This window comes from Carassius gibelio, chromosome A23, assembly GCF_023724105.1.
Source record: "Carassius gibelio isolate Cgi1373 ecotype wild population from Czech Republic chromosome A23, carGib1.2-hapl.c, whole genome shotgun sequence".
NCBI classification, from domain to species: Eukaryota; Metazoa; Chordata; class Actinopteri; order Cypriniformes; family Cyprinidae; genus Carassius; species Carassius gibelio.
Genome location: NC_068393.1, coordinates 1,258,698 through 1,280,413, shown reverse-complemented (window position 1 = coordinate 1,280,413; position 21,716 = coordinate 1,258,698). Strand labels below are relative to the sequence as shown.

The window sequence follows — 21,716 nt, the reverse complement described above, 5'->3', positions numbered from 1 at the left end:
CAAGGGGCAAGGAACTCGACCGGAAGTTGAAGTCGGGTGGGGGCTGCCATCTTTTAGCAGAACTTCACTTGCGTTAGCATTCCCATTGACTCCCATTCATTTTGGCGTCACTTTGACAGCGAATAACTTTACATCTGAGGCGTTTAAAGACTCTGTTTGTCCATTATTTATTTCTAAAGATACACGACAATGTATAAAGGGCTCCATTACCTTCTATGTTACATTATGGCCCCGTATAAACAGTTTTTGTAAAAAATAGGCTAAAGATTGCGTCATAACCACTTGACTCTCTGACGCATTACCGTACAGACAGGAGGAGAAGCTCGCAGGCAATTAACTTAATATGGCGTACTGGCGTTACATTTTAAAATACTATACAAAATAATTAATCAGAATACTTACTCCTGCTCACTCACGACAAAGAACTCCCCGCTCAAGCTCGCCGTCTCTGCAAGATTAACGATGGCAGTTTGCACACACAGCTACTAGAAAATTTACATCTGGCAGACAGGTTGCTGACGTCGTCAAGCTTCGTTTGAGTCTGCGCGTCAGAAACGGAAGTGCTAAAAAACGCTAAAACTGGGCTTCATTTGTCTCAATTGAGTTCCAATGGGGTCGCTGTGTCCATTTCTTTTACTGTCTATGACAGTGATGCACGCGTACAGGAGTGATTGACAGTTCGCGGCACTGTGTACAAAAAATACTCCGCTACACAATTATTTCATTATTTTCGTTTAAGCTTATTAACGTTAGCGTTACAGAAAGGTCTGATTTACGCACTGTTACAGTCATTTTTTTTTTTTTTTTTAAACAATGACATTTGAGTTCATGATTTTAATGCTGCTGTTTCTTGTGGCAGACTGAAGAGTAATCCGGCAGAGTTTTATACTGAAACTTTCCATCTAAAAGTCCTTCCTTGGTCTTATCCATATTTCTTTGCACGTTGAACACACATAGGCCACAACTGGAAATAAGAAAACTGCAACCGCGTTAATTGAGTTATTTTTTTTTTTACGCGTTAAATATTTCAAATTAATCGAATGCGTTAACGCGCTAATTTTGACAGCACTAATATATATATATATATATATATATATATATATATATATATATATATATATATATATATATATATATATATATAAAGAATAAAGAATACAGAAAGCTATTGTTGGAGTTTTTTTTTTTTTGGGATAAACTAGCTGTTAGGAAATGAATTTAGAGTGCCAGAGGGTGCCAAGAGTTTTTTTTTTTTTTTTTTTTTTGGATGGGAAGAATGTATTCATTGTGTTATGTCTTATCCTTAGCATCAGCTAATCCACTGCTTTGTGCCATTCTTCAGTTATCTATTACTGATGGAGTATCAGGGTTTAAGTTAAAATACGCTCAGTAGGCCTACTGTAAATCCATGTCTTTATCAGATCTGGTCAGAATTGGCAGGAGGAAGGCGAGCAGAATTATGCTGCCTATTTCTCTAGCTTGGAAAGGCAGCAAGTTAAAAAATCTATTCAGCAAAATGTATTGATAGGAAAATAACTAATGACTTTAAGATAATTGCAGATTTGTGTGCTTTAATGATTTACTGTATATTCTTCCAAATTCTACCAGCAGAATTTTTTATTCTTAATTCTCACATAAAATAAATGAATAGCCTGTTGTCTTTGTGATGAATCAGCATAAATCAGTGTTTCATCTGAATTGTTTATTCATTTAATATTGAAAATTGTAGAGATCTGTACATACATTTACATAACAATTACAACTGTACAATGAAATGAGATTACTGTTTTATACAACATTTTTAAACGAAATGTGTAATGACAAAATTAAATAATAGGCCTATTTGATGATACGTATGAAAGTAATATCTCCACTAGATGGCGGTGGTGTTAATAGAGAAGCCTTTTAGAATCAGAATCAGAATCAGAATGAGCTTTATTGCCAGGTATGTTTACACATACGAGGAATTTGTTTTCGTGACAGAAGCTCCGCAGTACAACAGAATGACAGCGACAGAACATAAAACACATAATAAAAGAATAAAAAAATACAAATAAGTAGATAGTGAATGACAATATACAAATGACAATTGTAGGCAGTAATATTACAAAATGAAGTTATGTATGTACATATATAGTGTGTGCAAAATTTAAGTGTATACTAAGTATGTGTGTTAGATAAATAAAGTGTGTGTGTGTATATAAATATAAAGTGTAGTGTGTTCGCCGTTATTATCAGCTGTTCATAAGATGGATGGCCTGAGGGAAGAAACTGGTCCTGTGTCTGGTCGTTCTAGTGCTCAGTGCTCTGTAGCGTCGACCAGATGGCAACAGTTCAAAGAGAGAGTGTGCTGGATGTGAGGGGTCCAGAGTGATTTTGACAGCCCTTTTTCTCACTCTGGATAAGTACAGTTCTTGAATAGATGGGAGGGTTGAACCGATTATTCGCTCAGCAGTCCGGACTACCCTCTGTAGTCTTCTGAGGTCAGATTTAGAAGCTGAGCTGAACCAGACAGTTACTGAAGTGCCTCAGCTGGCGAAGGAAGTACAACCTTTACTGGGCCTTTTTCACAATGGAGTCAATGTGAATGTCCCACTTCAGGTCCTGAGAGATGGTGGTTCCCAGGAACCTGAATGACTCCACTGCAGTCACAGTGCTGTTCATGATGGTGAGTGGGGGGAGTGCAGGGGGGTTTCTCCTGAAGTCCACGATCATCTCCACTGTTTTGAGGGTGTTAAGCTCCAGGTTGTTAAGACTGCACCAGACAGCCAGCTCTTTTACCTCCTGTCTGTAAGCATACTCGTCACCGTCCTGAATGAGGCCGATGAGTGTGGTGTCATCTGCAAACTTCAGGAGCTTGACAGAGGGGTCTTTAGACGTGCAATCGTTGGTGTACAGGGAGAAGAGCAGTGGGGAGAGAACACAGCCCTGGGGAGCTCCGGTGCTGATTGTACGGGTGCTGGATGTATATTTTCCCAGCCTCACTAGCTGCTGCCTGTCTGTCAGGAAGCTGTTGATCCACTGACAGATGGAGGTGGGCATGGAGAGATGAGATAGTTTGGGCAGGAGGAGGTTTGGGATGATCGTGTTGAAGGCCGAGCTGAAGTCCACAAACAGGATCCTCACATAAGTCCCCGGTCTGTCTAGGTGTTGCAGAACATAATGCAGTCCAATGTTTACTGCATCGTCCACCGACCTGTTTGCTCTGTAGGCAAACTGAAGAGGATCCAGCAAGTGTCCAGTGATGTCCTTCAGGTGGCCCAGCACCAGTTTTTCAAATGACTTCATGACTACAGACGTTAGAGCCACAGGCCTGTAGTCATTTAGTCCTGTAATTTTGGGTTTCTTAGGGATGGGGATGATGGTGGAGCGTTTGAGGCATGAAGGGACTTCGCACAGCTCCAGCGATCTGTTGAAGATCTGTGTGAAGATGGGGGCCAGCTGGTCAGCACAGGATTTCAGACAGGCTGGTGTAACACAATCTGGGCCTGGTGCTTTTTTCCTTTTCTGCTTCCGGAAGACCTGGCGCACCGCATCCTCGCTGATCTGAATTGCAGGTGTGGGGGAGAGGGGGGATGCAGGAGGTGAGAATGGTGAGAGTGCTTGATAGGAGAGGTGTTCAGGATGGGTTGCAGGAGCTGTTAATTGTGTAAACGGTTGTTTGGAGAGGCATTCAGGGCTGGTTGCAGGAGTTGTGAATGGTGTGAATGGTTGTGTGGGGAGGCGTTCAGGGCAGGTGATGGGTGTTCTTTCAAACCTGCAGTAAAACTCGTTCAGATCGTCTACCAGTCGTTGATTCTCTACGGTGCTGGGGGGTGGTGTCTTGTAATTGGTGATCTTCTTTAGACTTTTCCACACTGATGCGGAGTCGTTGGAAGTGAACTGAGTCCTTATTTTTTCAGAATAATTCCTCTTTGCCACTTTGATCTCCTTTTCCAATGTGTATTTAGCCTGTTTATACAAGACATTGTCCCCCTTCACGTAAGCATCTTCTTTGGCCTGACGGAGCTGTCTGAGTTTTGCAGTGAACCACGGTTTGTCATTATTGTAAATTAGTTGAGTCTTTGTAGGAATACACATATCCTCACAGAAACTGATATATGAGGTTACGGTCTCTGTGAGTTCATCCAGATCGCTGGCAGCAGCTTCAAAAACACTCCAATCAGTGAGGTCAAAACAAGATTGTAAATCCTGCTCTGCTTCATTAGTCCATCTTTTTACAGTCCTTGATACAGGTTTAGCTGATTTTAGTTTCTGCCTGTATTTTTATTCAATCTATTCGTTCGAGATTCTGTTTCGGGAATAAATTCAAGTGTCTGTGTTTAATAATTGGTCAGTGAATTGTCTGTAACAATGGATCTTCCAAAAACTGATTCATATCAGGATTCAGATACACCACTCGATGTGCTTACTGTGACTTTGGTTTGACTACGTCAAGAAAATACCCCCCCCCCCTTCACTTCTGAGAACTATTTACCTATGCCACAAAATGTAACTGTAAAAATAAGGTAAATATGTAACTTCACATAATTCTGTACATATTTGTTTACATGTTTGGATTTAAAAAAAAAAACCTTTTTTACTTTTTTGTTCGTTTTCTTACTAGGTTATTTGTTTTTCATAAAATAAATAAATAAATAAATAAATGAAAAACCCTTTCTTTCGATATTCTATATATTTATATTCTAACTATTTGTTTTCTTTGTGTGTGTATGTGTGTGTGTGTGTGTGTGTATATGTGTGTGTGTATACAGCAGCCAACATTTGAAGTGGATCAAATCCAAAATGTGATATTGGACAACTATGATTAACTTTTTTAATCACTTCAAATGTTGACTTGTGTATATATATAGTTATAACATTTATTTATAAAATGTATTTATAATTTATTCATAATTTATTTATGAAAAAAAACCTTGTCATAGCATTTGCATGTTATTGCTCTTTTCTTAGTTTTGACTCCTTTTATTGATCTCATTAGTAATAAAATCGACTGCTAAATGTAAATGTAATAATTAATGATCGTTATTTCAAAGGACATTTAAACCATCTCAGATATTAAGTATATTTGTTATACTATTTGTTATTATGTTATACTGTTATTGTACATAACTATGCAGGTTATCCCCCCCAATTTCTTGCTCTTTAGCCCCGCAATGAATAAGCGGAAGTTACCACATATTGGATAGCCTCTACATTTCTAATGTTCCAAATATAATTGTTTGCACTCTACTTAAACACTGTGTTTTGTAATAAGGCTAAACCATAAATATTTGATGGTAACCTGTCTATTAATATCTGTTTGCATGAACTGTAACTTTGAAATGTTTTAACTGTTGCCCTGCCTTTTACTTTTCCAACCTAGTACATTCTATGATTTAGTGCTGGAAAAAACTGAGGAACATTGTAATTTACAAGTTACCCATCACATGTTGGTAGTGACGTACAACAGATTACTTTGCCGATTGTGAAACGTGATTGGTAAACAGTTTGCCAGAATATACCCTGACTCTAATGCTCACATATGGAGGTATAGCAGTAGCTTAACTCGAGAGGCTGAAAATCTGAATGTGAGAACTGGTCATATTAACATTCTTATCTTTTAAGTTAAAATTTACACTCACAGCTCTGATGTGAAAAGCTGAATCTTTCAATTTGCATACACAGACAATGATCAAAACACCCGTGTTTTGAATTGGAAGTTGTAGATTAATAGTTACAAATGTATTAATGCTCTCATCAAAAAAACTAAAATTTACCCCCAGAGAACTAGTTAATCATAGACCAATCTCGAATCTCCCTTTTCTGTCCAAGATACTAGAAAAGGTGGTATCGTCACAATTATATTCCTTCTTAGAGAAAAATGGTATATGTGAGGATTTCCAGTCAGGATTTAGACCGTATCATAGTACTGAGACTGCTCTCCTTAGAGTTACAAATGATCTGCTCTTATCATCTGATCGTGGGTGTATCTCTCTATTAGTTTTATTGGATCTTAGTGCTGCGTTTGACACAATTGACCACAACATTCTTTTGCATTGACTTGAACACTTTGTTGGCATCAGTGGAAGTGCATTAGCATGGTTTAAATCGTACTTATATGACCACCATCAGTTCGTAGCAGTGAATGAAGATGTATCATATCGATCACAAGTGCAGTATGGAGTACCTCAAGGCTCAGTACTAGGGCCGCTACTCTTCACTCATTATATGTTACCTTTGGGAGATATCATCAGGAAACATGGTGTTAGCTTTCACTGTTATGCTGATGATACTCAGCTCTATATTTCTTTGCGGCCCGGTGAAACACAAAAATTTGAAAAACTAATGGAATGCATAGTCGATATAAAAAATTGGATGACGAGTAATTTCTTACTGCTAAATTCAGAAAAAACAGAGGTGTTAATTATAGGACCTAAAAACTCTGTTTGTAATAACCTAGAACACTGTCTAAGACTTGATGGTTGCTCTGTCAATTCTTCGTCATCAGTTAGGAACCTAGGTGTGCTACTTGATCGCAATCTTTCCTTAGAAAGCCACGTTTCTAGCAAATGTAAAACTGCATTTTTCCATCTCAAAAATATATCTAAATTACGGCCTATGCTCTCAATGTCAAATGCAGAAATGTTTATCCATGCATTTATGACCTCAAGGTTAGATTATTGTAATGCTTTATTGGGTGGTTGTTCTGCACGCTTAGTAAACAAACTACAGCTAGTCCAAAATGCAGCAGCAAGAGTTCTTACTAGAACCAGGAAGTATGACTATATTAGCCCGGTCCTGTCATTGCTGCACTGGATCCCTATTAAACATCATATAGATTTTAAAATATTGCTTATTACTTATAAAGCCCTGAATGGTTTAGCACCTCAGTATTTGAATGAGCTCCTTTTACATTATAATCCTCTACGTCCGCTACGTTCTCAAAACTCAGGCAATTTGATAATACCTAGAATATCAAAATCAACTGCGGGCGGCAGATCCTTTTCCTGTTTGGCGCCTAAACTCTGGAATAACCTACCTAACATTGTTCGAGAGGCCGACACACTCTTGCAGTTTAAATCTAGATTAAAGACCCATCTCTTTAACCTGGCTTACACATAACATACTAATATGCTTTTAATATCCAAATCCGTTAAAGGATTTTTAGGCTGCATTAATTAGGTAAACCGGAACCGGAAACACTTCCCATAACACCCGATGTACTTGCTACATCATTAGAAGAATAGCATCTAGGCTAATATTAGCCTGTTTCTCTCTTATTCCAAGGTCACCGGAGCCACCAGATCCAGTCTGTATCCAGACCAGAGTGTCACTGCAGTCACCCGGATCCAGTACGTATCCAGACCAGATGGTGGATCAGCACCTAGAAAGGACCTCTACTGCCCTGAAAGACAGCGGAGACCAGGACAACTAGAGCCCAGATACAGATCCCCTGTAAAGACCTTGTCTCAGAGGAGCACCAGGACAAGACCACAGGAAACAGATGATTCTTCTGCACAATCTGACTTTGCTGCAGTCTGGAATTGAACTACTGGTTTCGTCTGGTCAGAGGAGAACTGACCCCAACTGAGCCTGGTTTCTCCCAAGGTTTTTTTCTCCATTCTGTCACCGATGGAGTTTCGGTTCCTTGCCGCTGTCGCCTCTGGCTTGCTTAGTTGGGGTTACTTCATCTACAGCGATATCATTGACTTGATTGCAAATAAATGCACAGACACTATTTAAACTGAACAGAGATGACATCACTGAATTCAATGATGAACTGCCTTTAACTATCATTTTGCATTATTGAGACACTGTTTTCCTAATGAATGTTGTTCGGTTGCTTTGACGCTATGTATTTTGTTTAAAGTGCTATATAAATAAAGGTGACTTGACTTTTTAAAAATGTGTAACAAATGACATTCACACAAATAAAATGACATACACAAATGTTTACGACATATTTACTTTTGTGCTTTACTTTAGTTTCCCTACACAACGTCAAGTAAGCACTTACAACCTCTCAGATCTGGCAGTACAAGTTCAAATCCTAGCGCTTTATCTTTTGCTACTCTTTTTTTTTGTTTGTTTGTTTATTGCAACAACATTACAACCAAACAATGAAAATTACATAAACATAAACACATTCCAGAAAATATAAACACTTCTTCAGACTTGGTTGAGCATAACCAAACAAATAACAACAACCACAAAAAAACAAAACAAAAAAAAAAAACAATACATAAATAAGAAAACAATACAACAAAATGGGCTTTTAAATTAAATTATACAATTCCAACAATGAAGTCAACTTAAGGGCTTTTTAATTCTTAACAAATATTAAGGATTTATGTAAGAGTTTTAACTCATTAAACCAATGGATAAAGTTCATCTGCATTTGTGAATAAAAAACTTCCAAAAACATATCAGAGAATTATACAAAATCTTTGTTTTCATGAAAAATACCAAACATGACTAACTTCACATTGAATGGTGGGAATTCAACATCTTTGGATTGTAACCAGTTTTGCATCTCTCTCCAAAAGAATCACACCAAAAAAATACACGAGAGAGGATTCAGAGCACCTTGGTGCTAGGTTTTTTTTTTTTTTTTTTTGTACTCTGAAAAGAGTAAAAAAGGTGTTAAAGTTGTTACAAATTAAATAAAAAGAAAATTAGTTCAAGCTTGTAGCATTACAATTTAAAAAGGTGTTTGTTACCAGTTAGAAAAGAAAACTTTGTTACAGAGTTTGTACCTTACCTCAAACAAAAAAAAAAAAAAGCCAACGTAGAGCAACGATACAAACCAAAAGTTGGCGTTTGTCACAATGTTAGAAAAAGTAAAAAAAAAAAAGATGGTATGCATTTACGCGGATCTAAAAGAAAATACATCAGACGCCGTCATTAAAAAAACCAGCACAAGATACTTAGATGTGCTTTTTATGATATTTTTATGATATTCTTTACCTAACCCTTGGAACATATATTGCTGCTACTCCTGTTTTAGATACATCTGTGTATATGAGCTACTTTAAAACTAGGTTAGCCTATATGATTTTAATTTTTTTAATCTAAACAAAAGTCATTGTTGTTTTATTTGATTTTGATTTTAAAAGATCTTATCTTTTATTTTGTCAATATTAACTTCCGGCATGAAATTTTACATTCATAAAGGTTTTTCAAAACTCCCCCATGCTTAGGGGCGTTTAAAGAGGAATGTGTGATGTATTTGGAGACATTAAAAGGGTTAAAAGATTTTTGTATTCTTCATTAGAGGACTTTGATTTCTTAATGTATCTTTATCTTTATATATATATATATATATATATATATATATATATATATATATATATATAAGTATATATAAGTGTTGTTTTATTTATTTATTTTACATTTATTTTCTTTTATGATTTACAGAGTGTGGACGAAAATTTAATGTAATCTCAGTCAGTATTTGTAAATCTACCAGTAATGTATGCCTTTCTGTGCTAATGTTCAAAGAATTAAAAAAAAAAAAAAAAAAAAAAAAACATTAACAGTTCCCCCCCAACACCTCCCAAATAACGGAGGAGATTTTAGTGCAGTCAATGCAGTTTATGAAATATATCAATTAAATCTGAACGTGTGTGAAAAAATATTCACATGTAACCCCTCTGTAATCGTTAACAATTTCATAATTAACTGCAATTTAATAATTTTTCTCAGTGACTGTAACTTGATTACATTTATTTTGTAATCAATTTACATAATTTAACTATGTAGCTGACCCCCTAACACTGTTTATGTATTATAACAATAATAGATGGTGAAAGAGTTCATTAACCTCTTAATGTGGACAATATCACTTAACACTAGTTTGGCAAACAAGGGTTTGCTCATAAAACAACCCAGACCCCCGACTTGAAAGCACCGTGACAAGTATAGCCATTGCAGAAATTTATTATAGAGATGCAGTAAGATAAACTCTGTAAAAATACCTGACAAGCTCAACATGCAAAAAGAGAAAGTGAGAGAGAGAGAGAGAGAGAGAGAGCTCAACAAACATACAAGCTTTCTCCAGAAGGGTTTTATTTTATGATGAAGACAGACTGGATATTCAAACAACAGCAGCAGGACACGATTGTCTTTTTCTAAAAATAAAGAAAATTATTTGGTTTCAGGAACGAATCCTAACACCTAATGCTTCACAAGATAACCCATTACAGCATAGTCAACACTATTTTAGCCTGTTTTAGCACATGTATATCATATTATTCTTGTATATAATCGTCTAGTCTAAATATGTTTTAACAATTATTTTTGTTTTTGTTTTACAAAGGGGTTCAATTGAGCACGTTTATTTAAACACCTCATTCAAGCTATGTCGATCTTCAGGTCAGGGAACTACAATACCCAACATGCACCTCAGGCTTCAAACGTGGATACGTATTCCCAAAATACTCATCCTGTACGTGGCAACGCTCTAAATCATTGGACATCTGGTAAAACGCACGCGCAGATAACCTATATAAAAAGATGCACATTTCCACAGTTTTTGTGAAGTATACGCTCCTTCCATGTTGAGATGTTACAAGCCCTCTTTTTGTGATCCGTTTTAGTGATGCAAAGTCCAGTTCACTTCTGAAAAATTATTCATTTGGACAGTTCGGTTCAATGATCCGATTCATAGGCTCTTTAAGTCATCACGCGGTTATGTCAGTACACATTTCTTCTTCTAACAACTCAGTGTCATTTTATATCCATGAATCATTTAAATAAAGTTAACTGTGTGAACACATATTGGTGGTTATTGTCTTTTGTTCATTTAATTAATGATGTTTAGATTAAATATCAGTTTTTAGTCAGTTACAAAAGCGTCAGGCATTAACTGTTTGTATTTTTAACTAACCTAATTACGATAGAGTTACAGGTTTCAGGTATTTTTGGTGCGTGTAAGCGGTAAAAACTTAAATGTGACCGTAAATGTGACAGACGAGTGTGTTAGCTACTCAAACAGTCCATCGCAAAATATTCCATCGAAAAACACTAAGACAAATTGTGTAATTCATTAAGATGGCGAAATGAAAATAAGCGTACAAATATTCATAATGACAATAAGTACAGTATACCCTAACACCACAATAGTCAAGTCAACTCACCTTTTTTTATATAAAACTTTAAACAAAATACATAGCGTCAAAGCAACTGAACAACATTCATTTGGAAAACGGTGTCTCAATAATGCAAAATGATAGTTAAAGGCAGTTCATCATTGAATTCAGTGATGTCATCTCTGTTCAGTTTAAATAGTGTCTGTGCATTTATTTGCAATCAAGTCAATGATATCGCTGTAGATGAAGTGACCCCAACTAAGCAAGCCAGAGGCGACAGCGGCAAGGAACCGAAACTCCATCGGTGACAGAATGGAGAAAAAACCTTGGGAGAAACCAGGCTCAGTTGGGGGGCCAGTTCTCCTCTGACCAGACGAAACCAGTAGTTCAATTCCAGGCTGCAGCAAAGTCAGATTGTGCAGAAGAATCATCTGTTTCCTGTGGTCTTGTCCTGGTGGTCCTCTGAGACAAGGTCTTTACAGGGGATCTGTATCTGGGGCTCTAGTTGTCCTGGTCTCCGCTGTCTTTCAGGGCAGTAGAGGTCCTTTCTAGGTGCTGATCCACCATCTGGTCTGGATACGTACTGGATCCGGGTGACTGCAGTGACCCTCTGATCTGGACACAGACTGGATCTGGTGGCCACGGTGACCTCGGAACAAGAGAGAAACAGACAAATATTAGCGTAGATGCCATTCTTCTAATGATGTAAGTACATCGGGTGTTATGTGAAGTGTTTCCGGTTTACCTAATTAATGCAGCCTAAAAATCCTTTAACGGATTTGGATATTAAAAGCATATTAGTATGTTATGTGTATGCCAGGTTAAAGAGATGGGTCTTTAATATAGATTTAAACTGCAAGAGTGTGTCTGCCTCTCGAACAATGTTAGGTAGGTTATTCCAGAGTTTAGGCGCCAAACAGGAAAAGGATCTGCCGCCCGCAGTTGATTTTGATATTCTAGGTATTATCAAATTGCCTGAGTTTTGAGAACGTAGCGGACGTAGAGGATTATAATGTAAAAGGAGCTCATTCAAATACTGAGGTGCTAAACCATTCAGGGCTTTATAAGTAATAAGCAATATTTTAAAATCTATCTTAAACCATGCTAATGCACTTCCATTAATGCCAACAAAGTGTTCAAGTCTATGCAAAAGAATGTTGTGGTCAATTGTGTCAAACGCAGCACTAAGATCCAATAAAACTAATAGAGAGATACAACCACGATCAGATGATAAGAGCAGATCATTTGTAACTCTAAGGAGAGCAGTCTCAGTACTATGATACGGTCTAAATCCTGACTGGAAATCCTCACATATACCATTTTTCTCTAAGAAGGAATATAATTGTGAGGATACCACCTTTTCTAGTATCTTGGACAGAAAAGGGAGATTCGAGATTGGTCTATAATTAACTAGTTCTCTGGGGTCAAGTTGAGGTTTTTTTATGAGAGGCTTAATAACAGCCAGTTTGAAGGTTTTGGGGACATATCCTAATGACAATGAGGAATTAATAATAGTCAGAAGAGGACCTATGACTTCTGGAAGCACCTCTTTTAGGAGCTTAGATGGTATAGGATCTAACATACAGTACAGACCAAAAGTTTGGACACACCTTCTCATTCAAAGAGTTTTCTTTATTTTGATGACTATGAAAATTGTAGATTCACACTGAAGGCATCAAGGGCTGTTTGACCAAGAAGGAGAGTGATGGGGTGCTGCAGATGACCTGGCCTCCACAGTCACCGGACCTGAACCCAATCCAGATGGTTTAGGGGTGAGCTGGACCGCAGAGTGAAGGCAAAAGGGCCAACAAGTGCTAAGCATCTCTTAGAACTCCTTCAAGACTGTTGAAGACCATTTCAGGTGACTACCTCTTGAAGCTCATCAAGAGAATACCAAGAGTGTGCAAAGCAGTAATCAAAGCAAAAGGTGGCTACTTTGAAGAACCTACAATATGACATATTTCCAGTTGTTTCACACTTTTTTGTTATGTATATAATTCCACCTGTGTTAATTCATAGTTTTGATGCCTTCAGTGTGAATCTACAATTTTCATAGTCATGAAAATAAAGAAAACTCTCTGAATGAGAAGGTGTGTCCAAACTTTTGGTCTGTACTTATATATATATATATATATATATATATATATATATATATAATCCCTGCATACATTTTATTGACTTTAATATACTTAAAGTGTACAAGCGTATCGGCAGATACTCAAATGCAATGACTGAGATCAGAGACACAAAAAACCTAACCAGGAGATCCTAATGTCTAGATGAGGCATGTTGTATATTCTTTTGTATGGGTTCCTCAGAGCAGTTAACTTTTTTTACATAAAAAAGATGCAGTTTTGTATAACACTGACTCGAGCCTTTATGTCCTGCCCTGTATTATACCATATATGGAAATAAATATATTCATAAACCACACATTAATAGGATAGTATATCATGTTATATTCAAGATGTATGATTATATATATTTAATTTAGAGTGACATATTACTTACATTAATTTCCAGCATAACGGAGTACCTACATCTCTCTATGCAAATATGCAAATGTTGGCAGGCAAAGAAATGTTTTGTAGTAGGAAACAAGAAATCAAAATCGCAATGAGAGATGGCGAGCATTAGGATAACAGTGTAAAGTCCTTCACATTCACTGCCATGCTGTTTCTTTTTCTGCATGAGCTAAAAAATACTTAATCCAATTACCATTGTGTCTGCCTTCCTCTTAAACTGCTTTGTCTCAGGTTTGACAGATTTAAAACCTTTAAAACACTTTAATTATTGTTTTATTTCAAAACAACAGAAACAAACCACCTTTCATAGTTGACAATTTGTTTTTATTTATTCTAGAATACTTCATGAAGTTTTAATTTATGGTTCTGTGGGTTAATTCTAAATTTGGAGTTACAGCATGTTTAAAGAATCACTAAGGGATTGATTTATACAACCTGTGATCACAGAGCTTATTTTGTTATTACTCATTTTATATAGTTTATATGACTGCAGATGTAAAATAAACATTTGAATTTGAGGAATATCAATAAAATCATGAGTTAAGGGACAGCATCAGCAAAAATACAGTATGTCTGCTGAAAAACAGTATCCTAACTATGTATTTAATCTGATCATATTTTTATCAATAGTTGGTTCTTATTAGTCGAATGTACATTCTTTTTTCACAGTTTCAGTAAAAAACTAAAACAAAAAGGGCTTGGAAAACCTGTAAATATGAAATAAACATTCAAGCTAAAAAAAAAAAAAAAAACAACAACAACAAAAAAAAACAGCTATAACAAAACATTTGTCCCCATGAAAACTGAACCAACACAGAAAACATGTTTGAACAAATTCCTTATTTAGAGAGAAAAAAAACTTATAAAATCTTGTTATAAGTTCATAAAGTGTCCATTTTCAGTGCTTTATCATGTTCAGGAATCATTGATGGGCAAGGTATGAACTCATGTCCACAATGTCCATTGGTTCTTCCTTCTCCGATCCATTCGACTGGTTGCAGTTCATTCCATTCTTCTCATGGTTCTCTGATTGGACGCTCGTCTTCATCAAGTCAGGCCTGGTGTTGGTCTCAGACTGTGTTGGTGAATTGTGTTGAGGGCTGTCAGTCACTGTCCTGTCCTCTTTCGTAGTACCAGAGGCAGTTCCTCCACGTTCCTCCTGGGCTTCAGCAGGACTGTCCATCTCTTCCCGAGTCTCGTTGCAGTCTGCTGATCCTGCTCTAGAACCAGGTACATGTTCCCAGTTCGAGCTCTCCAGTGATTCGTCAGGTTTTTGGATGACCTGTTGACCTTCAGCACTGCTTGGTTCATCGCTGACGGTGTCTCCGTTGTTAACACTGGAGCCATTATTGAGAGCCATTTCTACAGAAGCAGCGTCTGGATTGGGCTCCTGATCTTCTGAAGAGCCCTCAGATTGTTTCTCAGAGTCCACTCTCATTACGGAGTCATTGTCCACTTCCTTCTTTGCATCTATAAGATCAACAACTGGCTTGCCATGTTTTAGCTCACTTGTGGCTTCTCTGTCCTTGTTTTTGTATCGTGAATGATCTTCGTTCTGCGATGCGCTCTCTTCACTGCCAGCTGAAGAGTTCTGCCGCTTCTCCGACTTCTTCTTGAAGCGTTTCTGGATTTTTCTGGGGCACCACACAAACTTGTCTTTGGGCTCAAAGTGCTGAAAGGCGTAGCGCACCAGCTTCCTGCGCTCACGCTTGTCCCGCACAGCAAACAGGAAGTAGTCGAGCACGCTGCGTTTAACGCTGCTGAGGGTCTTTCTGACGAGGGTCTCCTCCAGGAAGAAGCGCACCAGGGGGGCTTGGAAATGCTCAAAACCGAGCTCTCCCAGGCTCTTGAGTATCCTTGTGATTCGGAGATTATTGTGCATGTTTCTGAAAGAAAATATGAAATTATTTTTAGTTGAATGTGAGAAAGACTGTCAAGAGATAAACAATCAAAAGTATTCGATACATACTAATTCACCCTATAAGCCATCTTGTCTTTTTGAAATGTAGTTATTACTGTTTCTTTTCTAGTAAATGCAAATTATTGTGTTTAAGATTAATAATAAAAATAAGAAGTACTCCCGGGGAGCAGTTGGGGGTTCGGTGCCTTGCTCAAGGGCAGCTCAGTCTTGGTATTGCCGGCCCCAGACTCAAAGCCACAGGAGTAAAACTCTCCAAGCACTAGGCCTCGACTTTACACAAAAAAACAAAAAAGAAAGAAAAAGAAAGCCCATCAAAGTATGGGCACATTTTTTTGTTTTTTTTGCTGTGACCCAATACCGGTGAAGGGACTGAGAAAATAATGTAGATTTCTTCTGACATTAGAAGAACAATAAACATTTGAAGGAAGACTTAACATGCATGTTTCGATACACGTTTTATGATTAATAACTCAGAACGCAGGTGTTCCTCACCTCTCTAGATTGGCGAATCGCTCCCTCCAGTTCTCGGCGCGCTTCACCTCCCCGCTTTCTCTGCTGAGCAGCTGTATGCCGTAGAAACCCAGCATGAGCTCATAGGAATCCAGAAGACGACTCTTAGCTTCATCGCTCTCCCTGAAGGCCTGCGGACAACAGCACGAGAGCCAGCTTCAGCATCGTGCACAGTCCCAGATGCATCCAGAGCACAGTTTAGTCTCTGAAACAGAGTTTGGGCTCTTTGTGACTTACTTGGATTTCCTTTGTGGTGAGCTCTGCAGCCATGTAGTTCACCCCTGGCTCTCGCAGAGGAAACAACCTACAAACAATACAACTTTACGATCCAAAAGTATTTAATCTGTTTAACAGAACCTAGTAAAAAGGAGACTTTGACAGATGCGGTCTCAAACGAATCATCATGAGGATACCAGTGATGGTTTCTAACCACTGAATGTAGGAGTGAACTCTCTCCAGCCTCTTGTAATCGGTTTTCCACTCGGTGTGAAACATCTCAATCGACACATCTAAAGAACAAAAAAACATGACAAACGAAGCAAGAGCTCAAAAGAAGTGCAATAGACCTCATCTTAGGCACTTGTATCTGAAGCTCAAGAGAAAGTGGAGACGTACCATCAGGTGATGATTTTATTTCATTGAGATAGAATTTTAAATTAGTCATTCTTTCTTCTGGACATTCCTCTTCACTGATGTTCTGTAGATTTAAAAGGCCATCACATCAGCATGTCAGGAGGGCACTACTTAGTTTATTATATGAGAATGGCTAACTCTTACTGGATATCCGTGTCTGTAGTTCTGCATGTCCTTGGCCGCTCGGAGGTTTCTTGAGGAAGAGTTGGACCACTGCAAAGAAACAAGGGCTAAACATTAGTTTCCACTTCCTGCCAAATCCCCAAACTTTGCTTTTTCATTCAACTATTTATGCTTTTTGATACACAACACAGCTATTTATTTACTGTAAGTTTAGCTGTAGATTGTTAGATGTTGATTGAATGACATTTTATACTGTTGAATATCAAAGTGTTTTGTGTTGATTAGTTAGTGAGGGTTTTTAGATTTGTGGCGTAAAGTTCAGTTGAGACCCTTAGAGTAAGATGAGAACCGCCACAGAAAGACCCTAGTGGTGTGTTGTTGCATGTTTCAGACATCACGTTCATAAAGGGGTCATGAACTGAGAAATTAAAATTCCCTTGATGTTTTGACATATCAGAGGGCATTGCACTATAAAACATCTTGTAAATTTCCCATTCGTCTAAAAAACAGCTTATGTTAAAGTAAATCTGCAAAAACTACAGATTGTGGGATGTTCCTACCTCTAAACCAGGACAAGATTCTGGTGAGAAGCACTTTGCACTTGTCTTCTCAATATTTCAATGTGTATATGGACAACATCCGGATACAGCTCACGTGTTATTGCTAAGTGTACTTGCAGCCATTATTATTTTGCACATGCTAACTTGTATCTAAATTCTAAATAACATTTGTAAAGGAAAGCCACATTGTTCTGTGATGTATCAAATTTACATCGCTTTAAGGCTAAAATAGAATGGCAATGAGTATGACTGAGCCAAATGACTGTAGGCCGTGCTCGACATAACAGCTGAGAGTCACGTGGTTTGATCTAAAAATCCCATGCAGTCGGCATCATATCCGTATCGTTACGATCGGAGTCATGAAAAAAAATGCTGTGAAAGACTGTTGCAGACTGAAGGCGTTTTAAACAACTTATCATCCGTGGCCTAATGTGACGTCCAGCAGATGATGTGAAGATCGGCTAGTATGAGTGACGCACTTCCGGTCAACGGAACTGATATTAAATAAGTAGCTAACGTGCTATTCTATAAAACACGATAAAATATTGTAAGTAAACCAACTGCAAATAAATACCCCTCAAAGGGATTTATTTACACCCTTCCCTCCTTGAGCAGCGCGTGGATTTATAACGTTATCGACCATCTGTCTCGCAAACAAATATAAATAAAATGAACCGCAAACCGCATAAAAATGACTGGTCCAATTTCAAAGCACACGATTTGCACAAAACGAAGAATAGCACAGTGCAGTGGTTCACAGAGTAATGAGAGAGGATAACATACGAATGCGGGCCGTGTTTTCTTGCTGCGGCCGGTGTTCTCCAGCTCGTCCCCGTCGCTCTCCGTGTCCCAGGTGGAGTCATATTCACACACCAGATCGTCGTCCATCCCTAAAGAGCATATGAAGGATGAGAAATGTGATCAATAACCTGGAGTTGCATGAGAATCCGCACAGCTCCATTGGATGTGCACTGACTCACTGCACTCCCTCCCTCATTCACTCGCCTGTGGAGTCTGATCAGACCTACATCATCTCTAGAGACACTCTATATACTACGGTGCCCGTAAGGTGACATGGTCGGTTCTCATCGGCGTCGTTTACACTGCCAGTTAAATGTGACCCAATTCCGATTTTTTGCTCAGATGTGACACAGATCGGATCTGTTCTATGACAATGTAAACAGGAAAAAAGTGCATGCATTCTGATATCTCGAGATCGGTTTCCGGCCTCATTCATATGTGGATATATTTCGGGTATAAATCAGATAACGGTTATGTGTCAATGCAACTGTCATGTAAACAGGCATATCTGATTGTCTGTATGTCATTAAAACTGCAACAATTTGAAACTTCTCCGCGGTTTAACTTGACCTGTACTGGCTATATGAGTGTAAATTCGCAAGAGAAATTTGATGTACAGGGAATAAAAAAGTTTTGTACATTTTCTCAGCTGGCTTCTCGCGCTGACTGTGATCCAAAGGCTTGCATTTAACGGCGCTTCTAAATACACAGATTTTACATTTCAGAATTCACACAAACATAATCTGCTCTGTTTTAAGTGAATGCTTGGGGAACAGTCGGGGGAAAACATCTTATGTTGAACATTATATTATTCATGCATTGATAAAGGTAATGCATTTTTTGTTTCTTTTTAGTCTACTTGTACGGTTTTTTTTTTTTTTTTTTTGCATCTGTTCTTATAATAGCAAATATAAAATAAAAATAAAAAAATAGCTGTATTGTGATTATTAAATATAGTAAAAGAAAAGATGGAGGACTTCACTATCGACTTCAGATGGGTGACTCAGTAATTTTGTGTCATATTCCAATCATAAATCATTTTGAAGGTAATGGAGAATTTCTTTTTTTCTGTTTTCTCAATTGCTCATTATGACTCATTTTGTCAGCACAAGTCACATTATTCTCATGAACAAGCACAGGTGGAGGTGGTAAATGACAACAACCCATGCACAATATTTCAGATGTTATGGCAAGTGTAAACACATGAATCGGATATGGGTCACAATTGAAAGAGCGTGTAAACGGACAGCCAAAAACATTGGATCAAGAATCAGAAATTCAACAAATAAGAATTAGGCTTCAAGACCTGCAATGTAAACGGGGCCTTAGTTTTGTCGTGGCCACAATAAATTCAAATAGAAGAAAATACATTATATAATATATGTGTAATTATATATTAAAATATATATTTAAATATTTGATTTTGGCCGCTTTTTAATATTTTTCACATATACTAAATATATGTTAATATATTTTCATGTGAAATATTTACATATTCATTTACTTTATATGTAAATGAATTTTTTCAGATCAGATTATGTTAATATATTAATTTTCAATATATGTCCAAATATATCTCCCAAGGTTTTTTTCTCCATTCTGTCACCGATGGAGTTTCGGTTCCTTGCCGCTGTCGCCTCTGGCTTGCTTAGTTGGGGTCACTTCATCTACAGCGATATCGTTGACTTGATTGCAAATTAAAACAGACACTATTTCAACTGAACAGAGATGACATCAATGAATTCAATGATGAACTGCCTTTAACTATCATTTTGCATTATTGAGACACTGTTTTCCAAATGAATGTTGTTCAGTGCTTTGGCGCAATGTATTTTGTTTAAAGCACTATATAAATAAAGGTGATTGATTGATTGATTAATTTACAAGCCTGATTCCAAAAAAGTTGGGACACTGTACAAATTGTGAATAAAAACAGAATTCAATGATTTGGAAGTTTTAAACTTTAATATTGTATTCAGAATACAATGTAGATGACATATCAAACGTTTAAACTGAGAAAATGTATAATTTTAAGGGAAAAGTCGATTTTAAATTTCATGGCATCAACACATCTCAAAAAAGTTTGGACAAGGCCATTTTTTCCACTGTGTGACCTCCCCTCTTCTTTTTATAACAGTCTGCAAACGTCTGGGGACTGAGGAGACAAGTTGCTCAAGTTTAGCAATAGGAATGTTGTCCCATTCTTGTCTAATACAGGCTTCTAGTTCTTCCTCTTTGTGATGCAGCAAATGTTTTCTATGGGTCAAAGATCTGGACTGCAGGCTGGCGATTTCATTGCATCCTTCTTCTATGCAGCCATGATGTTGTAATTGATGCATTCTGTGGTCTGGCATTGGCATGTTGAAAAATGTTAGGTCTTCCCTGAAAGAGACGATGTCTGGATGGCAGCATATGTTTTTATGTTATAAAACTTGGATATACCTTTCAGTATTGATGGTGCCTTTCCAGATGTGCCTTTTCCATTCCACATGCACTCATGAAACTCCAACTTGGGTTCTCCTTGTCCTCTTTAATCCAGATGACTTGGCGTCCCAGTTTTCCAAAAAGAACTTAAAATTTTGATTGGTTTCACGACAGAACAGTTTTCCACTTTCCCACAGTCCATTTTAAGAGCCTTGCCCCAGAGAAAACGGCTGCGCTTCTGGATCATGTTTAGATATTACATCTTTTTTTACCTATAGAGTTTTAGCCGGCAACAGCGAATGGCACTGTGGATTGTGTTCACCGACAATGTTTTCTGGAAGTATTCCTGAGCCTATGTTGTGATTTCCATTACAGTAGCATTCCTGTATGTGATGCAGTGCTCTCTTAAGTGCCCGAAGATCATGGGCATTCAGTACAGTTTTCCGGCCTTGACCCGTACACACAGAGATTGTTCCAGATTCTCTGAATATATATGGACTGCTTTATGCACTGCAGATGATGATAACTTCAAACTCTTTGCAATTTTTCTCTGAGAAATTCCTTTCTGATATTGCTCCATTATTGCGCAGCATTGGGGAAATTGGTGATCCTCTGCCCATCTTGACTTCTGAGAAACACTGCCACTCTGAGAGGCACTTTTTATACCCAATCATGTTGACAATTGACCTAATAGGTTGCAAATTGGTCCTCCAGCTGTTCCTTATATGTACAATTAACTTTTCAGCCTCTTACTGCTGCCTGTCCCAACTTTTTCGGAGTGTGTAGCTCCAAATTGAAATCCAAATTGAGCCAATATTTGGCATGACATTTCAAAATGTCTCACTTTCATGACAATTGTTTTTATGACAATTGTGTCGGCACCTTCAAAAACCCAAGTTCAAAATACACAACACAAGAAGAAAAAGAATAGAAAATTCCACATTTTTGTGTGATTTGTGTGATTTCAACGAGATCTGCACTGAAACCCAGTTATTATCTCATCTTGGAAAACATGTAAGGAATAAAGAAACTCTTCTGTGCCCCTTTGAGAGATGTGGATTCAAAACAAACAATCTCTCGACCTTTAGCAGTCATAGAACAAGAAAACATAAAAATCACACCATCAAAGATTTCAGATTAGTACGTA

General features: G+C 37.6%; 1 protein-coding gene and 1 long non-coding RNA gene across 2 annotated transcripts; one reads left to right on the top strand and one right to left on the bottom strand.

Annotated features, from left to right (window-relative positions):
* Nucleotides 1-6,827: 6,827 nt before the first annotated feature.
* On the top strand, nt 6,828-20,024 carry LOC127944823 (uncharacterized). The gene is made up of 2 exons (XR_008150443.1): nt 6,828-7,590; nt 19,730-20,024. It is a non-coding gene; the product is annotated as an uncharacterized LOC127944823 (long non-coding RNA).
* On the bottom strand, nt 13,900-18,544 carry ogfr (opioid growth factor receptor). The gene is made up of 7 exons (XM_052541125.1): nt 18,128-18,544; nt 16,806-16,874; nt 16,644-16,725; nt 16,459-16,537; nt 16,266-16,332; nt 16,011-16,159; nt 13,900-15,483 (listed from the first exon to the last, which is right to left on the bottom strand). Exons 1-7 carry the CDS (start codon nt 18,230-18,232, stop codon nt 14,520-14,522), a joined length of 1,515 nt encoding a protein of 504 aa, XP_052397085.1. The 5' UTR covers nt 18,233-18,544; the 3' UTR covers nt 13,900-14,519.
* Nucleotides 20,025-21,716: the final 1,692 nt, after the last annotated feature.

Excerpts from the sequence above, each read along its gene's own strand:
- ogfr (XM_052541125.1), bottom strand. The coding sequence starts at position 18,232 with ATGGACGACGATCTGGTGTGTGAATATGACTCCACCTGGGACACGGAG. Across the intron at positions 16,875-18,127 it reads AGAAAACACGGCCCGCATTC|TGGTCCAACTCTTCCTCAAG; the intron begins GTATGTTATCCT and ends GTTTCTTTGCAG. Across the intron at positions 16,538-16,643 it reads AATAAAATCATCACCTGATG|ATGTGTCGATTGAGATGTTT; the intron begins GTACGTCTCCAC and ends TTTGTTCTTTAG.